The sequence below is a fragment of the Lampetra planeri genome, chromosome 1, assembly GCF_965212315.1.
Source record: "Lampetra planeri chromosome 1, kcLamPlan1.2.h2, whole genome shotgun sequence".
In the NCBI taxonomy this organism is placed as follows: Eukaryota; Metazoa; Chordata; class Hyperoartia; order Petromyzontiformes; family Petromyzontidae; genus Lampetra; species Lampetra planeri.
Window position 1 is genome coordinate 7998720 of NC_136107.1, and position 20655 is coordinate 8019374.

At 46.9% G+C, this 20655-nt stretch overlaps 1 protein-coding gene across 2 annotated transcripts in view; it reads right to left on the bottom strand.

The window, feature by feature from the left end:
- MRC2 (mannose receptor C-type 2) overlaps positions 1-20655 on the bottom strand; it is a 69293-nt gene that overhangs the window by 36594 nt on the left and 12044 nt on the right. For both annotated transcript variants that reach the window (XM_078619851.1, XM_078619774.1), the window contains exons 8-14: positions 18636-18824; positions 17427-17575; positions 15410-15532; positions 10863-10978; positions 9409-9557; positions 7679-7899; positions 6258-6400 (exon numbers count right to left, since the gene is read on the bottom strand). In XM_078619851.1, coding sequence (XP_078475977.1) covers positions 6258-6400; positions 7679-7899; positions 9409-9557; positions 10863-10978; positions 15410-15532; positions 17427-17575; positions 18636-18824 — 1090 coding nt within the window. The remainder of the gene's footprint in view (positions 1-6257; positions 6401-7678; positions 7900-9408; positions 9558-10862; positions 10979-15409; positions 15533-17426; positions 17576-18635; positions 18825-20655) is intronic.

The following is a 20655-nucleotide window of genomic DNA, read 5'->3' on the forward strand; positions in this document are numbered from 1 at the left end:
CAACCGACGGTCCCCTATACGTACCCACTTCCCCAAAATGCAACATATATACCGAACGTGGTTCCCCATCCCCATGCACACAACAGGAAAAAAAAAACCCAGGTGAGTGAGCCCACCAGCGGCGGAACGCGCGCGGAAAGCACTTTACAATAACCGGCGCGTCTTGGCGCGTGTCCGTGCAGCGGGCCCGTCACAAGGGCCCGACCTGGTAGGGTCGGCGGCAGGTGGTGAATGTACAGGTGCGCGGCGCACCGGCATCCTGGACGAGCCAGCGTCGACCTCCTTTGAGGAGGCTGGCGGCAGAGAGGGCATCAGTCCTCGGACCCCTGAAGACGGAACAGTTAGCAGCGGATCAGAGGCAGACGGCGACCCCGCCCTCCCGGAGTCAGTGGACCCCCCACATGTTCGGCCATAGTCATGAGAGGAAGCATGTGGAGCAAAGAACGGCTTCAACCGTGAAGGGTGGACAAACCACCGACGTTTCCCCCATTTAATGCGAACACATTGCGGCCGCATAACCTGCACAATTTCCACGGGGCCCCTCCACGGCCTCAACAACTTCGACGAGGTGGCGAATGGCACCTGGGGGCAGTGCAGCCACGCTCTGTCACCCGGGTGCCATTCGTGCGTGTGTGACCGGCGCGATCGCAACTTTTCGTTTTGCTTCTGGCGCGAGGCAGAGTTTTGCATGGCCGCCTCCCGTGCCTCAGCCAACCGGAGGACGTTAAACTTAACATGGTCCGCCAACTTAGATTTAGCGTGCGGCGCGGTACATGTCAGCTGAGTCGCGACAGGCGGGTCAACTTCGCGGCCATCCATTAAAAAAAACGGCGAGAATCCGGTCGCCGCGTGAGGAGCCATTCTGTATGCTGCTAGGACTCCAGGGATCTGAAGGTCCCAGTCGGTTTGGGACTCAGATACCTGGTGGGATAGCATGGACGTAAGAGTCCTATGCAGGCATTCTACCATCCCATCCATTTGTGGGTGGTAAGGCGAAGTACGAATTTTCTTCGTACCCAGAAGCTCACACACCTCGTGTAAAAGGGCACTAGTGAAATTCTTTCCCTGATCGGTTAACAACCGTTCCGGAGCGCCCTTGTCAAGGACATATCCGTGAACAAAAGCCTCCGCAACGGCCGCTGCTGACTGGTTGGCGAGGGGCCAAGCCATAGGCCATCGCGTGAAATACTCGACGCCAACCAGCAGGTACTTATTACCCCTTGGCGTGGAGGGAAACGGCCCCAAAATATCGAGGGCGACAAGCTCATTAACCCGGGTGACCGAAATAGACTGGAGCGGTGGGCAGGCTCCCCTCGCCGGCGGTTTGCGTTGAGCACACTGGGTACAAGATTGCAAGAGATCGTCCACATCCCTTGCCATGCCCGGCCAAAAGAAATTAAGCTGGAGCATGGCAAGGGTTTTGAGGGTGCCCAGGTGCAGGAGCCGCTCGTGAGCGGCCCATACAGCCCTACCCCTCAACGCGGAAGGCACCACCAGCCTGTGGCGGCGGATCGTACCGTCCCAATGCATGAGGAGGCCCTGGCACAACCCCCATGAGTCAACGCCCGACTTTCCCTGAGCGGATCCTTCCGCGCGACGCCGTAGCGCCAGGAGGGAAGCATCCTCCATTTGGAGGCGCCCCCACTCCGCACATGACAAGCCCAACAGGGAATCCTTCCCTCCCACCGCAATAGGGTCAACGTCCGAAGGGGCCTCAACGGCGGCCGCTAGGACCGGATTGTGGCCGTCGTTTGCCGATTTGCAACGCCCCGAGCCCAAGAAACAGGTGCAATCAGAAGCGACCGGCAGGCGTGACAGGGCATCGGCATTGGTGTGGCGAATCCCCTTACCGTAAGTTGTTTCGAAATCGAAATCCTGAATGATCTCCAGCCATCGGGACAACTGCCCCGATGGCTGGTGAATACGCAGGGCATACTGCAACGCCGCATGATCTGTACGGACGGTGAAATGCCGGCCGTACAGATATGGCCGGTACTGTTGGATAAAGAAAACAATAGCCAACAGTTCGCGGCGGGTGACGCAGTATCGCTGCTCGGCCGGAGACAATACTCTACTACCATAAGCCACAACGCGCTCCACGCCACCCACAATTTGTGACAGCACGCCTCCAATCCCGGTATTGCTTGCGTCCGTGTCGAGCACGAAGGGCATAGAAAAATCGGGGTAGCTTAACGGCGGGGCTCCCACCAGGGCGTCCCGAAGAGAGTTAAAAGCGGCCTCCTCCTCCGGCCCCCAATGAAATTTGACCCCTTTGGACGTTAAGGCATGTAATGGCTTAGCGATGGAAGCGAACTCCGCGACAAACCGGCGGTAATATGAAGCAAATCCGATGAAGCTTCTAACCTCCCCCACCGAGGTGGGAGTTGGCCAGGAGCTGACACAACGCGTTTTGGCGGGATCGGTTGAGATGCCTGACCGGCCGACAATGTGACCCAAATATTTTACAGATTCGCGCAGCAAATGGCACTTTTGTGGCTTGAATTTCAAATTAGCTGCGCGCATTTTGAGAAAGATGGCCCGAAGCCTATCACGATGTTCCTCGAACGTCTTACTGAATACGATAACGTCGTCTAGGTAAATCAAACACACCTCCCATTGCAAGCCAGCGAGAACCAATTCCATCAGGCGCTGGAACGTCGCGGGAGCAGAGTGGAGCCCCATGGGTAACCGATTGAATTGGAAGAGGCCGTGCGGCGTTCTGAAAGCTGTTTTGGGCTTAGACTCGTCGTCCAAGGGAAGTTGCCAAAATCCTGAGAGTAAATCCAAAGTGGAGAAGAATCGCGATCCCGCGAGGGCATCCAGCGATTCGTCCATTCGAGGAAGCGGGTAAGCATCGGCTACCGAGATCTTATTTAACCGCCGGAAATCAACGCAGAACCTTAGGGATCCATCGTGCTTTTTAACCAACACTATGGGTGCACCCCAAGGGCTGGTCGAGGGAGAAATGATGTCAGAAGTCAACATGTCATCTACAGCCGATTTGACATGATCCTTTTCGGCGGGACTTAACCGAAAAGGATTTTGTCGGATAGGAGCGTTGTCACCGGTGTCAATATGGTGGCGCAGCAAATTGGTACATCCGATATCGTATTTATGTTTACTAAAGACGTCGGAAAATTCCCGCAAAAGGGTGCGCAATTTAGCACGTTGTGAGTCGGACAGGTCAGGTGACTGAGCACACAGCGCCTCGAGCCAACCCTCGTCAATGTCTGAGGGCAGCCGCGACTGAGAATCGGTGGCCACCTGGCCAATGATCGGCATCTCCGCAGGTACCGGGACTGCATGTGCGAACACGGTTCCCTGCGAAACCACCGCCGTCCGTGTTCCGACATTTAGAACCACGATAAACGGGTCCGCATCCCCTTTAACAATAGTCTGGGCCGTCACCAAATCTGGGCCATTCACCCCGGCCCTAGACGGGCCCAGCATAATGCCCTGGTCTGAGACCCCTTTAGCGAATGGTCGACGCAACCGCAGGGGCACCAGCATCTGTGCCCCCGGGGGTACGCGCACCGTTTGAGCCATGAGCGCCTGTACCGTTGCACAGGCAGTATGCAAGGCAGGGGTGGAAGGCAGGAACGTTATACGTCGGCCCGATGGAAGCTCGATGCATTGCTGGTCAATCAAAATTTTGATGGGCAATTTGGCCAAAAAGTCTGTCCCCAACAGGCACGGAATTGCCAGCGAGGAGGAGACGAATACCGGGCCAGATAGTTTAATGTCCCCAATAGAAATTTGCGCTCGAATTTGGCCGATAATACCTAACGAGCCCCCGTTCGCAGCGTAAAACGGTATGTCGACAGGGAGCAATGGGCGACTCTGAACGGGCAGGATATTATAAATCAAATCCGAAATGATAGTCGCCGAAGCTCCCGTATCGACCAGTACCCGTACCTCCACCCCGTCAATATGCCCCGTGACAACGGACGACCCCACCGATACAGCTACAACCCGGTGAGCCAACTCGGACCATTGGCCCGGTTGGAGCGCCCTCCCCGACAAGCCGCGACCCGACGCACCAGCACCCAAACCCCGAGACTCGTGTGTCGGACCATGTGAGAGGGAAGTGGGTGTGCATGCAGGCCGAACGTGTGGGGTGCCATGACTTGCCCGAGGATGTTGCGAAGGCTTGTGAAGAGGACCGTCCGCAGCCCCAGGTCTCGCGCCACGCTGTCGAGGAGCCCGGCATCCCGACGCCACGTGGCCCCGGAGGCCACAATTGTAGCACGTGACGAGCGCTCCCGAAGACTTGGGCTGCTCTCGGTGGCTCGGTACGTCCCGAGCCGGTCACTCGGCAGATCGCCATCCCGCAGAACGGTCCGCGGCGAAGGCTCCCTCAGAGTCGGAAGTGGTCGCCGCCACGGTGTGTCTTGCAGCTGCTTTGTTAGCCTTCCTCCGCTGGGAAATGAGATTGGCATGAATGTGCCTTGCAGCCCGCAATGACGACATGTCCGCATCATCCTGTGCTAGGATGACGAAGTCCAAGTCGTCGGCCAGCAGCAAAATTTTCTCGGCCACCATCGCATCGATCCCTTCTTCGTCCATATGCGGGAAGGCCTCCTTCGCCAATGACAGCAGGGCCGTGCGATAAGCAAGTGGTGATTCCTTGTCGCCCTTCTGTCGCTCGTAGAAGAGCTGGTGACAATCAGAAGGCAGCCCATACACCGTGGCCAGCAGCTGCAGCGCCGACTGAAGCGTGGAGCGTGCCGACCTGGGTGCAGCAGTGAGGGTGCCCAGGGCGTCGCCATCCAGCATCGCCGGGAGAGCACACAGCGCCTCGTTGTCTGTCCACGCAGCCATTTCTTGGTGGGCGAGGAACCGGCGCTGGAACCCACCCCAATCGCCGCCGCTTGCTACGAACACCTGCAGGGCGGGCAGGCGTTGTTGAAATGTCGGCTCCGTCCCCGATCCTCTCGCAGCACTCGTACCGTCCCCATGGACAGTATGAGCAATGGCGGCCCCTACTGGAGGTCGCGCCGTCCGTGACGCGCTGGTTCCAGCTTGGTCGGTGCCGGCGTCCGCTGGTGGTGACGTGGCAACCCCTGATAGGCAGCCACTGCGACCCGCCCCCGCCGATGACGTGGCGCCCGCTGGTTGGGCCCCGCCACCCGCGTGACGAGCTGGGGCCCCTCCCTCGGCCCCTACTGTCCCCGTGGCGGGAATTTCAAGCCTCCCGCCCATCGCAGAGGCGGGGGTTTCTGGCGGCCGTTGTCCATCTTCCCGCCGCGTCGCTCCTCCCGGCCCCAGGCGAGTTATCCGCTCCAGCATGGCGGCCGCTGCATACATGAGCTCCGCCAGTTGCGAGTGGGCCAACGCCAACTCGTCAGCCGACGTCCCGAGCCTCTCCGACGACCCCGCAGGTGTTGGAGCCGGCAGCGGTTGTGCAGGTACGCCGGCGGCGACGTCTTGCACCGCCTCTCCCTCGTCGTCATCCTCTCCTGGGTCTTGGGCACGAGTCGTCCGTCTCGTATCCATGCTTGGACCACTTCTGACGCCAGATGTAGTAAGTTCAAGGAGACGAGGTCGGAGTTGAGGCACACTCTGTTTATTAACTCAGTGACAGGCACAATAGTTGAAGGGGTAACGGCCCCTTCACCCGTACTATGGGAAACCCACCCTAGTACTATGCCCTCTGTCCTGTTCCCCAGTCCTCCTCTACTGGGCTACGGGAGGCTGACTGATCTGGCCCTGGCAAGCACAGATCTCGGCACCAGCTAAGCCGGCCTTGCCCTGACAAGGGCAGAGGTCCGGGAGCTCTTGGGCCGCGCCGCTGGCTTACCCAGCTCGGCCCTGACAAGGGCAGCGAGACAGGGGAGTCCCAGGGCCTAATCTCCGAGTCTTCAATCTTCACTGGTCAGCTTCGTATCGTACTGCCTCGAGCTCTCTGGCTCCCCGCCTTTTATAGGGATCCCCTCAGAGGGCTGGGGGCGTGGGGGATCACGAATGCGGACGTCGGTGCGACCACCCATGTGTGTGAGTGCACACACCCCTGTGTTTCTCGTCTGCCATTTCTCCCGTAATAACCCCTACACCTGCACTAAAATTAGCATGGTTGGCTACATATGGTGCAAAAGAAGTTCAACATACATACAGAGCTGCGTATTCTTTACATTTCACACGTAATTTATCTCGTATTTCAATGCACTGGTATCTTCAGTCGTAGAACTCCTACGTGTTAGTGAATGTCCGTGCGCTGCCGTGCTTCCGACAATGTCACCCTGCGGTGCACCGCGTACCCCAGGAGGCCACGGATGAGTGTGGAGACGGCACGACCCTCAGCTGGGTCCCTCAGGCTCAGCAGTGTGGCCCCCAGCTCTCGGCAATACCCCTCCGCTTCCTCCCATGACTTCATGTTCCCCGCATCTGCAAAGTGCAGCAACTGCAGACAAAAATGAAGACAAAGGACCCACGTATAACCTTAACAGACTGCTGGAGATCTTTCGATTTAAAGCTTTCGTGACTGCAGTGATTCATATTCTTGGTTCTTTCGGTAAAGTCACGTAGAAGGGAAATAATAAAATAATGAATATAAAACATAATTAAATTCTCACGACGTAAGCAGCCGTCCTTCACCTGAGGACGGCTGCTTGTGTTGTGGCTGAAACGTCGTGATTATTTTATTCTTTTAATTTGTATTATTTTATTATTTCCCTTCTACGCGACTTTACCAAAAGAACCAAGAATAAGACTGCTGGAGCTTCACGTGCTGTGAGCGAGCACCTATTTTAGGAGAACCCTCAAATTAAGATCTTAAGCAGGGCTTTAATCCAGCCGGTGTGTGGCAGTATGCGTATCCAACTCTGGAAGCCCTTTTCTGATCCATGCTCAGACGTGCCCTGAGAGCAGCATCGCGCAAAACCGCACCAAGGCAAACAGCGCGCCTCAGACTTGCGACCTCCATCACACTCCTGGGCAAGCAGCCACCCATCCATTTTAGAATGCAAGCACTGCATCGAAGCATCAAAGGATATATTTCTGAAGAGTATTGAGATTCACCCTGGTTAACAGTGTTTCAACTACAATAAGGTAACTGGATGACTTAAGCAAAATGTACTTGTGATACTGCAGTGGCAGTGCTACATAAGCACAAATAACTCAATATGTTCATCACTAACACTGTTTTTAAAGCAAAACATATGTTTCAATCGATGAAGAAGGGCCATAGCTTGAAACATTGCCCATTGTATATTTTTCTCGACCACAGCCATCATCTCTTCCAGCCAAAAAAGGCCCCTGAACTTGCACATGTTCTCTGATCCAGACATTCCCCTTTCTGTGCTCTTTACATCAATTTCAGAAAAGAAAAAATATTTGGCAATGTGCTGAAAAAAGAACACTTTAAACAGTGTATATTACCTCCTATTGCAATGGATATCACATATATTATGGTGGAATTTAATTTAATGTTAATGTATCAGTAAGCATGCAAATCAAAGATATCGGGCCGAATCACGTTGACCGAAGGACGGTTTTTACTCACATTTGACGGGAGAAAAAAAAAATTGCAAGTGGATATCGATGATTTTCCATAGAAATTTATAATAATAGCAGTTTCCTCCCTAAAAATAACCACAGCCATCACGTTAGTTGGATCATATTATAGATTAAAACACGGGTGTGGTTAAACGGTAGTAGGTGAGTGCAGTGGCCTACCGACCCTGTAGCAGTACGGAAGGGTGGCTATGGAATCCCATCGAAGGGGGCACTGCCCAGTGAGGCTGGGAGTGGGGTCCGGCGCGAGGGAGCCCCCTTGCTCTGTCCCAGATATCTTGCTCGCTTTCTTGCACACGCGCTTGGCACGGAACGAGACGCAGTCGTGCACTTCCCACAGGCCAGCTGCTACCCCAGTCACCATGACCACGCACTCTCCCCTGTGAGCTGCACACAAGCATGCGTGCACATGCACTCTTTGGCATCACAAAGACATCATCATAATCATCGTGGCTAATACGAAAGGAAGAAGTTAAGTAGGATGGGCTACTTTTGGAAAATAGTATTTTCATGAGGAATATGCTAAGGAATCTGAATTACTGGATCAATGGGTACTGTTAGCAACAACATAGGGAATGGAACATTGTCATTGAGAACAAAATGTCAACACACAATGAGCAACTTGAAAATTAAAGCTTCTTGCTTAAAATAAGTTGAAGGATCCAAGATAGGAGCCATGAAAAAGAGAGTTTTTTCAACGAGTTTTAAATAATAATGATAATGTCCATCAGCATTTTGCAAGAATATTTCAGTTATCTTGTCATGATTCTTTTTTAATGCCTTCCCTTTGTCAATACATACAATAATGCCTTCCCTTTGTGTCGGCTGTCGGGGTTTCGTGACTTCACCACACTAGTCAATGTGAGCTGTAAATCGGCTGGACATAACTAAATGAATATAGAAATGCCCATAAATCAATGTCCACGCCTATTGCCGTTCAAAAATGTGGAATGAAAAAGAAACGTGTGCATAAGATATCGGTGATATAAGACAATAAAACCGAAAGCAGGAACATGTAACCAAATAAGAGGTGGCATAATCAGACAATGGTTAATGTTAAAAGTGCATTTGAATAGAAATTTGGCAATAGCAAGGCAAGGCCTTTATTTTGCATTGAAAGGGAAACTATGGATTATTTGTGAGTATTTAGATATCTACACAAGAATATGTGTATATTTAAAAACTTTTTTTGAATAGACTTGCATATTAATATCCACGGGCTTTACAGATAATGAAGATGTGTTTATATACTGAAAAACAATTAAAAAGAACGGTCAAAGTCCAATAAAAATTTGAATAAAAAAATTTACATCACAATTCATGACGCAGTTTTTTCTTGTCCACTACATTGCACGAATTAATTGTGTGCACCAAACTATTCTATTCACAACGGAAACGACAATTCTTTGCACTGGAACTGCAAAGTGATAGCGAGGACTTGACATTTGTTATCATTTCAAGGTCGTTTACTGCGTGATGCAAACATCAGCATCAAAACGGCATGGAACAAAATTATGGGCTTCGAGCAACGTGCCCGACAAACACCTGATGAGCGACCCCACCACCAGACTGCCTGGCTTCCACCTTCCACGGAAACAATGGGCAGCACTTAACTGTCTTCGCACAAACGACGGAACCAAGTGGAAAATCAAGGCTCTCCTGTGCGCGACGTTGGCTACGAATTCAAAACCATGGCCTGTATAGCTTCACGCTGCCCCAATTTTCCAAATGAAGGCAGTGCATCTGCAATTCACCAACTCTCAGGCAAAGCAATATAATGGCTACAATCACTCACAAGTGAATCCCTAATAAATGCTCTTCACAGGCCCATGTGGAGGACGGTGATGGTATAAATCGTGACCGCGCAGTGGCAGCAGAGCAGGTGTGTGCACACACCTGGCTCATTTCGGTTCCAGTTGGTGAAGGTCACGTGCTCCCCACCCAGCCAGCGGAAACTGTCCAAGCCACCCGTGTTTCGCAGAGACGTCCAAAATGAGTCACCTACGCGTGGCCCAACCAGACTGCTCACAAACGCCTGCTCAAACCTGGAAAAACAAAACAAAACAAAGATCATAAACTTCACTGTCAGGCCTGCAGTTATTGATTCATCTTGCTTTGTTTGATTGTTTTAGATTGGTTTGCCACGACAAACCAGAGCTTCTCCCATTTTTGTTCTGCTCGGAGGGAGACCTGTGCCCTCCGATTAAGTAAATCATTTGAGGGGGGGGGGGGGGATCAGAGTTCATGTTCATGTCTGGGCTCTAACCAGTACCCCGTCTCCCCCACCCCTCCCTGGGGAAGCTAATGATCCATCTAGCGGATATATTTCTGCGAGCTAGAACTCTACGAATTCCAGTCTCAAAACGCAGACGCTAAATAAAATAAATTAATGCATGTTTCCAGTAAAGTGATATGGCGAGTCACATGGATGTTACAGAGACAGAAGAGACAGGAGCAGAGGGACAGACATTGGTAACCGAGCTGCTTAATGCTCCACAGATGACAGCCCAGAGATTAGTACCCTCACCGAAACCCAAAGACATTGAAGTAAACACTAGTTTGTACTTTTGTGAACAGCACCAAAACACATTGATATTGTGCTTAGAAACATATCAATCACACTACGTTAATCCGTGGAAAACAAAACATCCTCATACAAATGATTACCACGTTGGTGAACATTAACTCGCTATCAGGCCTCAACATTCCAACGTATTAAATTTGTATCTGGAGGGAAAAAGACACATTCTTCTGCTCCTGTGTGCGCAGAGTCTGCATGGCGAGCACACAGGCCACATCAGCATCACCACTGCCAAGTGGGCTAGTAATCATTAAATCGTAATTCTGTGGATTAGTGCCAGGTTATCTTTAATGAAATAATAGGAGACAAACTTATTTACTATTTAAAATAACACATCAATAACACGTACATTAATGCAGGGTATTTAAGAGGGTTCGCTTTCAATAGAGGTGGGCCGAAATTACATAAACCATAGGGTGGCACAGACAAGACAAACCATAGGGTGGCTGTGTGGATCAGGGGTCAAAGACAAAGACAAATATCCCTCGTATAGCATAAACAGACTATTGGGCAAGTGCTGTTCTTGAGCACCTATGAAGGTCAGCACATCACATGAGGGGTTGGGTGGCCGGGACCATGTCCGGCCGCCTATGTCTCCCTAGTGGCAATGTTTACACAACATACCAGGTTCTCATCTGAGGCTGAGTCGACCTAGGGTAGGCCCAGGACCAGTTCATGTAATTGTCATTGGTGCTGGCCATGAGCAGACGAGAACACACACATGCGTGAGCACACACACCAAGTGAGGCTGCAGGAGGGTGTAAGTAACCTGCTCATGACGGACACCAAGGTGGCCTGCTCCTGGGAACAGCGTGTCCACGCATTCTGGAAGTCGGTCAGCTCTTCGCCAATGAGGTAGCAGAATCCGTTGTGGAAATCCCAGCCCTACATGTGATAAACACAACTATGTTACAAGCGCATCGAAACATAAAAGCCACATAAGAACCCATCATGAGTCAATAAACATCAAAAACAAACATGTGGAAACCTGACATCTAAAAACATCAGTGTTTCATCGCTCAAATGAGCATTGGCCAGTGCTTATCTCCACTTACAGCCTTGAGCCAGTGGTGGAAATTCCACATTCCTATATTCTGTGCACATTATCCAAAACGGAAATTGAATTTTCCCAGCTCTAAATCCACTCAGGTCGTGCATGCGGTGGGGGTGGGGGGCGTAAAGATGCATCACCACGCACATTCACGCGCAACATGGCATCAGACCGAACCCATGAACAACCTGAGTGGATTTAGAGCTAGGAAAGCTATTCTGACCAACTCTCGGAGTGGGGGCACTTGTAGGCATGCTTCCACATCTGGATTGTGTTAAGTTCAGAGCAACCGTAAGGATGAACACACACGTGTGTTTATGAGCACATTTTCTCTTCTACGACCCATGTGAATGCGCTGTTATCTTTTTATATTCGTAACCATCCTGCTTGTAGGTCGAGGTTACGTGTCCTTTCCCATCTCTAGAGTTTTCATCTGCACCAAGTATTATTCAAAGCAATTGCTCTGATATGCATGTTACCTACAGCTTATGAATACTTTGTTAATAATTTGCGCGTATTTACGTGCATATTCCCTGAGAACAAGCACAAACTCACTGTTAAATCACTGCACCATAAATGAGGTTTCTGCAGTGACATTTAAAAATGTTGTTTTTGTATCATGAGGTCTCCTTTGCCAGTACAAAAATATACTAATAGGGGTTTTCCCCTTTATTCTGGCAACAAAACTGACACCTTTAACACATTAACCACAATATTTGCAGTCAAATGCAAACAAAAAACAATACTCTGATAATTTATGCACTGTCCTTGAAATTGATTGATCCACACCCGAGACAGCTTTTCTTAGAGCCTAGTCTCACATGGTGTTCGACCAGATGACGCCAAAAAACTGAAAGTATTGTGGTTAATGTAAACATGATTCCTTGCAAAAGGTGTCAGTTTTGTTTCCAGAAAAAAGGGGGAAAACCCTATTAGTATCAAGTTGTTTTTGTATCATAATCAGAAAAAAGAGCATTTCCCACTATCATTGTAATTTTTTATGTAAAGGGCATTATATGTATTCTCAGGTTTTTTCGGTAAAGTCACGTAGGTAAAAACATTAAAATTAATGAAAGTAAAATAAAACAAAACAAAATAAAATTCACGACGTTTCGGAGGCAACACAAGTCTCCGTCATCAGGTGGGACCGTCACAGCCGAATTAGCTGCATCAAGTGAAGCAATGATTCAAGATGTAATCCCTTATAAGCAAGTTGAAGGGAGGTGGAGAGGGGGGGGGAGAGCTTATCAGGCTGTGGTAGCCAATGAATGGAAACGTATCGGGAGGGAGGAGGAGCGGTGATCAAAGACTGCACGCAGTGCTCAACACAATGAATGGAGACGCGCCGGGACGGAGGGCGAGCGGTGATCAAAGACATCACGTAGTGCTCAACACAATGAATGGAAACGTGGCGAGCGGTGATCAAAGAACAATGAAGAGATTACTGTTAAACACTGTGGATGTTAACACTCGGTGAAGTAAATTAAAATAGTGCCTGTCAGATAAGATGGTCCAAAAAGTGTAATTAAGTCTTTTTTGCGTGGTTAATAACATCTTTCCAGTGATTACTGAGTTTGTACCCATCATCACGGTTGAAATTATGTCTGTGTTTGTATATTTGTATGGCTTCGTGTACAAACCTTTGATGGTAGCCCGGAGGTTTGCAGAGAACCTTGGTCTCGGAAAAGACAATTTCATGAGAGCCCGCCGAGTTGTAGCAATGATCGGCAACGGCCGAAGAATCAGTTCTGCCGTGTTTCAGATCTGACTTGTGCTCGCGGACACTCAATTTGTAGACTCGGAGTCTACAAATTGAGTTGCATTTGTGGTGATTGCTACATTGGAGAAACAAAACGTCATGTTGCTGATCGTGTCCGCGAGCACAAGTCAGATCTGAAACACGGCAGAACTGATTCTTCGGCCGTTGCCGATCATTGCTACAACTCGGCGGGCTCTCATGAAATTGTCTTTTCCGAGACCAAGGTTCTCTGCAAACCTCCGGGCTACCATCAAAGGTTTGTACACGAAGCCATACAAATATACAAACACAGACATAATTTCAACCGTGATGATGGGTACAAACTCAGTAATCACTGGAAAGATGTTATTAACCACGCAAAAAAGACTTAATTACACTTTTTGGACCATCTTATCTGACAGGCACTATTTTAATTTACTTCACCGAGTGTTAACATCCACAGTGTTTAACAGTAATCTCTTCATTGTTCTTTGATCACCGCTCGCCACGTTTCCATTCATTGTGTTGAGCACTACGTGATGTCTTTGATCACCGCTCGCCCTCCGTCCCGGCGCGTCTCCATTCATTGTGTTGAGCACTGCGTGCAGTCTTTGATCACCGCTCCTCCTCCCTCCCGATACGTTTCCATTCATTGGCTACCACAGCCTGATAAGCTCTCCCCCCCCCTCTCCACCTCCCTTCAACTTGCTTATAAGGGATTACATCTTGAATCATTGCTTCACTTGATGCAGCTAATTCGGCTGTGACGGTCCCACCTGATGACGGAGACTTGTGTTGCCTCCGAAACGTCGTGAATTTTATTTTGTTTTGTTTTATTTTACCTTCATTAATTTTAATGTTTTTACCTACGTGACTTTACCGAAAAAACCTGAGAATATGAATCATTGCAGTCACGAAAGCTTCAAATCTAGAATTAAGGCATTATATGTGTGGTGTAAGAGATATACTCTGTTGTCCAGAGTGCAAATTTCATTGAGGGAATCCAACAATGTTAGTTTTATAGCCATAAAAAGGAAATACGTAGGGATTCTGTACAAATTGCAATGATTCAGCACGACTAATCATTTGGCTCAAAAGCTGAGGTTCAACAGTTCACCATTGTTGAATATATCTTAAATAGTCTACGAATGTGTGAGATGTGTAAAACTTTCACAACTTGTCATGAACATTGCCACTTATGTTAGGAAACGACCAATCATAACCCAACTTTTAAACAATTCACAATTCATAACTTCATGGCTTTCCCACCTGATGACGGACGCTTTTGATGCGCCCGAAACGTCGTGATCTATTTTATTTTATAGCTACGTGACTTTACCGAAAGAACCAAAGAGAATGCCTCCTTTCCCCCTGACTTACCGTAATCCTATTATTCTGTACAGCCTCTTGAGATACGGTTGACTTGATTCAATTAAAAGCAAACACAAGTCCAAACTGCCTCGTAAATCGTTTATTTCTCAAATTCTAAGCAAATATGTTCTACTGCCGATGTAAATAGCCTTGGCAAAGTGTGTATCTCCTTGGCAGACTCTTGCTATTTGCTTTTTGTCCCTCTCTTGATTGTAAAAGCAGCCTGGCGAGCACTGGCAGATGAGAATGCTGTTCTGCGCACTACAGGGGCGCTCAGACCAGCTGTGCCAATACAAAATTCAGCAAGGACCCCTGAGTGAACTGCAGTGCCCTTAATGTCAACATTGAGTAGGTCAAGGAATCCCTTTGTGTCAACTACTCAAGGTCTCATGGCTTGCAGCAAATAAGTTTGTCTACTGCCACAGCTCAGCATAAGGGCAAGTCCAGTCGACTCATAACAGGTATCCTGGGAATCACATCAAACTGCCTTACAGCTCCAAGACAAATAACTTACACTTGAACATTGACTAAATTCGATTGGTCAAACCCCAGGTCATCAGAGATGTCTCTGCCCGCGACAAATTCATCACAGCAAGCGATCACAAACTGGTGCGATGGAAGTTTCACTTCGGCACAGCCAAAGAGAGGCCAAAACTTATTACAGGCAAAAAAACAAGATAATTAGCATACTCTTTGGTTCTTTCGGTAAACTCACGTAGGCAGAAAAAATAATGCTGAAGTTTCAGCAGTTTTCTTGCTGTAGTTGTCTCACCTGATGACGGACGCTTGTGTTGCAATCGAAACGCCATGATCTATTATTTTTTCTACCTACGTGACTTTACCGAAAGAACCAAAGAGTATGGATTCCTGCAGTCACGAAAGCTTCAAATCAAGATAATTAAAATAAAAAAATCTAGGTGAGTCAATTTTAGACTAACGCTAAGAAAGGCATTGAAATGCATATAGGAGCAACGCGATGAAAAGTTACCACTTGTGTATACAGAACTTTTCATTTGTAGGTTAAAAGAGCCTGCCTTGTGAAGGTTGCTCTCATTTTCAAATCTGTAAATGACGAGAAAAGCCGACCATTACAGGAAAAAACCCTCTCGTTATCCCTTTTGTCATCTCTCTCGTTATCCCTCTCGTTATCTCTCACCTTGGGGCATTCCGTTGTGGCACCGCCCTCCTGCGAGTCCGGCTGGGCGTCTGACAAACTTCCCGGTGCCCGGCACACAGCCGCCTTCTTGGCATCGCATGGTCCATCTTTCCAACGACCTTCCTGCCAAGCACATTTTTGAGAAATAAAAGCAAATGCTCGCTCACCAGACACAAAATACTTCACTGGCTGAGTGGCTGAAATGCAGAGAAAAAATCATAACATGTTGTGGTATAATCATGCAGATTGTGCAATTCAAACTTTCATCACAGCAAGCACCTGTGTGTTTGCCTGATGGTTATGGAATTGATACCGATGGAGAAGATATCATTACTTTAAAGTGTTAAATTGTCATTTTTACAGGTTCCTTTATGCTTTCATACGGGAGATTGCGTCTTTAAAATCGTATGCCTCATCCCATTGTAGTATTCCTATACATTTGTATGTTCAGTCATGATTCTAAAATAAATGCTGAATCAAACCATATAATATATGGTCAAATTAATATGAAGTCCTAGTGAGAATACATTATTTACTTTCTGATGTCTAACAATGCAGCTGATCAAATGATGTGATAACCACATTCATCTGTCAATAAAGAAGCCCCTCTGTCTCCTGCAAGTTTAATTTTAGGTAGAGTGGGGGTTAGAATAAAGCTGTTTTGTTTGAAAATATCCACGATATATGGACATCTTTTTCAACACTAAAATAGGGCTCAAAATATTTCAGTCATGACTTTATATTTTTGTTGAATGGAACAATGATAAAGATGAATGTTCACTTTGGGAGTTTCTATTATGTACTGTAAGATATTGTAAATATATGTAACAGTTGTTTTCAATTCTATTTCTGATGCTTTGCAGCAGAAATATTTATTTATTTATTTTCAAACAGGTCCCTGTGCAGAAGCGATGTATAATTCCACAGGTTCTTACTTGGCTGTTGAATAATCACTAACAATGCTACAGCACACCTTTGCTGAGACATCGTACCAAATACAAGAGGCCAAATTCATGTAACGTTTTACACACTCTTTTGGAAATTCCGCAAAAGCGTTTCTGCCTGATTCATGCAGAATTTTTTGGCCCCATTCTGCAAAAACATCCTGCAAAACAAGCAGCAGCTGTGGGGAAGGTCTTCGGCTTAGGGGATTGGAGCTGTGTGTGTATTATCAACAGGCTCTCCCTCCTCATGCATCGAGCCAACCAATCAGGCACTGTCTGACTCACACATGTACACACAAACGAAATGTGTGCCGAGGCTTGCACTGCTCTCCACCTAGCATAAAGCCAAAGATGGCAACTTTAAAACATTTAAAACATTATGACAATGATGATGAATATAAGGGAGATGACAATGATGTATGTGAAGATATGGTTGATAAGGATGATGACTACAAATACAGTGGTTATAATGATGAAGATGATGACCGTGAAGACAAATGAGATACAATTCTCACGACGTTTCGACTGCAACTTACACACAACGTGTGTTGTCAAAGATCAAAGACAGTGATAAAGGCTGTAAAGACAGTGATAAAGGCTGTAAAGACAGCAAACTTGCCTAACAGCAATGCCGAGTACAGTAAAACCTTGGATTGCGACCATAATTCGTTCCGGAAACGTGTTTGTAATCCAAAGCACTCATAATATCAGTTGTAATCACGTGACGCTCGGCAGACAAAGCGTATACGTACTACTCGTATTGCAAGACCTCGCTCGTTTATCAAATTAATATTTATTTACAATTTTTGCTCGTCTTGCAAAACACTCGCAGACCAAGTTACTCGCAATCCAAGGTTTTACTGTAAAAGGAGCCTGAGGCTCCTTTACTTTTGATAATAAAAACTATCTACATCAATATGTCAATCCACTGCTGGATGAAAACCTCCTCAAGCCATGCTGATGAGGGGTTGTTTTACTAATACTTTACCACACTATGCTCCGCACACAGATAACCAAGAGGTAAATGTCGAGTAAGTATATTACACAAGGACGTTTACAAACATTTGAGTTACCTTGCCCCAGAGAGAGACACAGCCCTCTCCTGGGCGGCTGTGTGGATGGCGAGGATGCCAGAACGTGAAGGTGACCGGCGTGAAGTCAGACCATTCAAACACCATCTTCGTCTTGAGGTCATTAAGACCCAACCACACTTCTTCACCATCTGCAGCAGCAGCAGCAGCAACAGAAAAGGATACTCACTCGCCCATCAATTGCACATTTAATCTTTCATAAAGTTGCGGTAACAATGTATGCACATGCTCTACGTGATTCTAGATTGCGTCAATTATTTGCATTGAATTCTGAGAAGAGAGGATTTCTTTTTTTTATTCAAAAGTTGCAAATGCTAATATATTGGAGGAACATTTTAAGTGTACTGTAATTATGGGTTTCATCCATGTCGGTGGTAAGAGTACAAATGACGATAATAATATTATGATGCAAGTTTAGCCAGAAAAGCCTGATTTTGAACTCTGTTTCAGGAAGGTCCTCCCAATATCTTGTTGTCGTAGACGATGATGCTACGTGTACCCGCAATGGAGTTTTTTACAGGTCATTTGTCAGCATTGGAATATTTGGCCAATGCTAGTGACAGTGTATGTTTTAGCTATGGGAGGAAACTGGAGAACTCGAATTAAACCAATGCAGAACAGTGGGGAGATCATACAAACCCCACGCAGAAATGCATCCGAGTCGCGAGTCTAACCAGGCAATTCTTGTTGTGAGGCACAAGTGTCACCACTTCACCAACCATTTTCTCATAATATACACAAGTAGGCATGAGAAAACATTCGTGCATTGAATAGACGTGGATGATTTATCATTGAATTTTTCTCAAAAGAGAAGTACGGTGCAATAATAATTTGCATTTGTAAGGCGCATTACATCCATAGATCCCAATATGCCTAACCAAATTGATATTTTATTGCCACCGAGCAATAGACCCACATGGACCCACAGCAAACAAGACCACTTGCTGCTCCCTTGTAACTTCCCATTCCTCTGCTGCCAAGTTAATTATCCTGTATACTCATTATCCATCTTATGGACCTTAACATATTTGACCGGTAAGATGTTAAGCACCTCAAAAGGCGAACAACATTAGCGGGAAATATGTTAGCACTGCTTGGAAGGTGGAACACCTTTCCAATGATGATGAGCTGGTTTTTGTAATGGGGACTGTTCAGTTTGCAAGTAAGGGCATGTTAATGCGTTTTACCAACCACTAAGCACATGCTGAACTAGGAAGTCGACATCTGCCAAGCCGTGTAGGCTCAGAAGGTCGCCACCTCCTAACCGGCATCGTGCCAATGCATCCTGCCACGTTCGTTTCTCTGCATCGCGCCAAAAGCAGCTCCCGTTGAATGGTACCCAGCCGCGAGGGCACACGGTCGGTCGATTCTCCCAGCTCTCTGTAACGACACCACAATCAGTTACCTTTCGAATTCACTCCCATCAGAAGTGTAAAAGCTGTTTCCTCTGATATTTTTAGAAATTCTGACTTCAATCACTATGACGTAAAATGTAGATCGAATTGCCTAACTACTTAACAATAACACATCTTCTTGGTTCTTTCGGTAAAGTCACGTAGAAGGGAAATAATAAAATAATAAAAATAAAACATAATAAAATAATTCTCACGACGTTTCGGCTACAACGCAAGCAGCCGTCCTGCTTTACCGAAAGAACCAAGAAGATGAATCCCTGCAGTCACGAAAGCTTTAAATCGAAATAACACATCTGTCCATCTTATGCAATGCAATGAGTGTGAATCAAGCTACAGGTTATTTTGCAAATATAAATAAGCATTGGCCAATGTCAAGTGATTTAACATGCACAATTTTCCAAAAATCTGTTAAGGAATTTAATGCAATATATCTTCATGAGAATTTTTGTGAAGCACGTAGGCTTTCGCGACCAATATCATCCATAATACAGTTTTTTTAGGCTAGATCGCGTAAATACGTGATGGTTAGTCAATTGAATTAAGAAATATGTAGCACCCAATAATGGTAAACATCCTCTACGAGTTTTGTATCTATAACCCCCGGCCATCACCCCCTCTGAGGACGTGGTGTGCTGCCCAAGTCCACTTCACAGTCAATTTGATGTCTCCACCTTGCATTTACTATCCCATTAATGTGTGGTCCTCAATGTAATTCCAAGTATGCACATTCTCCATCGCTCTTTGTGTACTGCTCAGTTTTTGTTCTACTAGAATTTGTTTGATACTGTCCAAGCTTCATATTCGATTTTTGGGTTAGGCCACGTAATAATTTGGGAAAAATGTATGTAGTGAAGCCCTCCAACACCTGATATGGCCAAACAAAAAATATGTCGTGTGCTGTACAACCATTTAAAAAGCCAATGATTGTTTAATTTCAACCGGTCAGTTACACATTCATTCTCACAACTAACTTCAACAATAAGAATGCACCAACCATCTTCAGGTCAAAACCCAAGTAGTCAGGACATTCACTTCCATGCTTCTGATTGATATATCACAAAGGTAATATTCACAAATTACATATCTTATTTAGGCACATTATAAAGTTATATTCTTGGTTATTTTGGTAAAGTCACATAGATAGAAAAGAAAAAAGAAAATTAAATAAAAATTAAAAATAAATAACAAAAATAAAAGCAAAAAACCACGACGGTTCGATCGCAACACAAGCGATCTTCAATGGCGGAGCCAGGATTTTCAGGTAGGGGGGGCAACCCCTCCAGCAATGAAAAATCATAAGAGTTGTTAGTAAGTAAGGACTTGTCCCTTGCTTTTTATTCGACGCGTGTGCGGCGATGGAGCAGCCATCGATCGAGGGTCGAATTCGAACCGTGTGTGATCAGCATTGCGCTCGCTGAAGGTGAATGCCTTCAGGGAAGTCGTGTACTGTATACGCAACTGCGCACAACTCTGTGAGTCACTTATAACCGCTTTGCCGTTACTTATTGGCAAGTATGGACTCAGACTATTGTCCTATCATCTCATAGAGTCCCTGGCACGTAATAATGTGTTCCAGAGTGGTAGTGGGGGTCGCAAAATGCCGATTTATTACTAATAAACCCCAATGATCCGATCGAAATTAGGGATTTTGATCGGATCATTGGGGGGGCACATGCCACCCCCCCCCCCCCCGCAGTGGCGGTCTTCATCAGGCGGATAAAGACCGCTTGTGTTGCGATTTGTAAACAATTATTTAATTTGTTAAAAATTCAGCCTCGGTTTATGACAGATTAAAT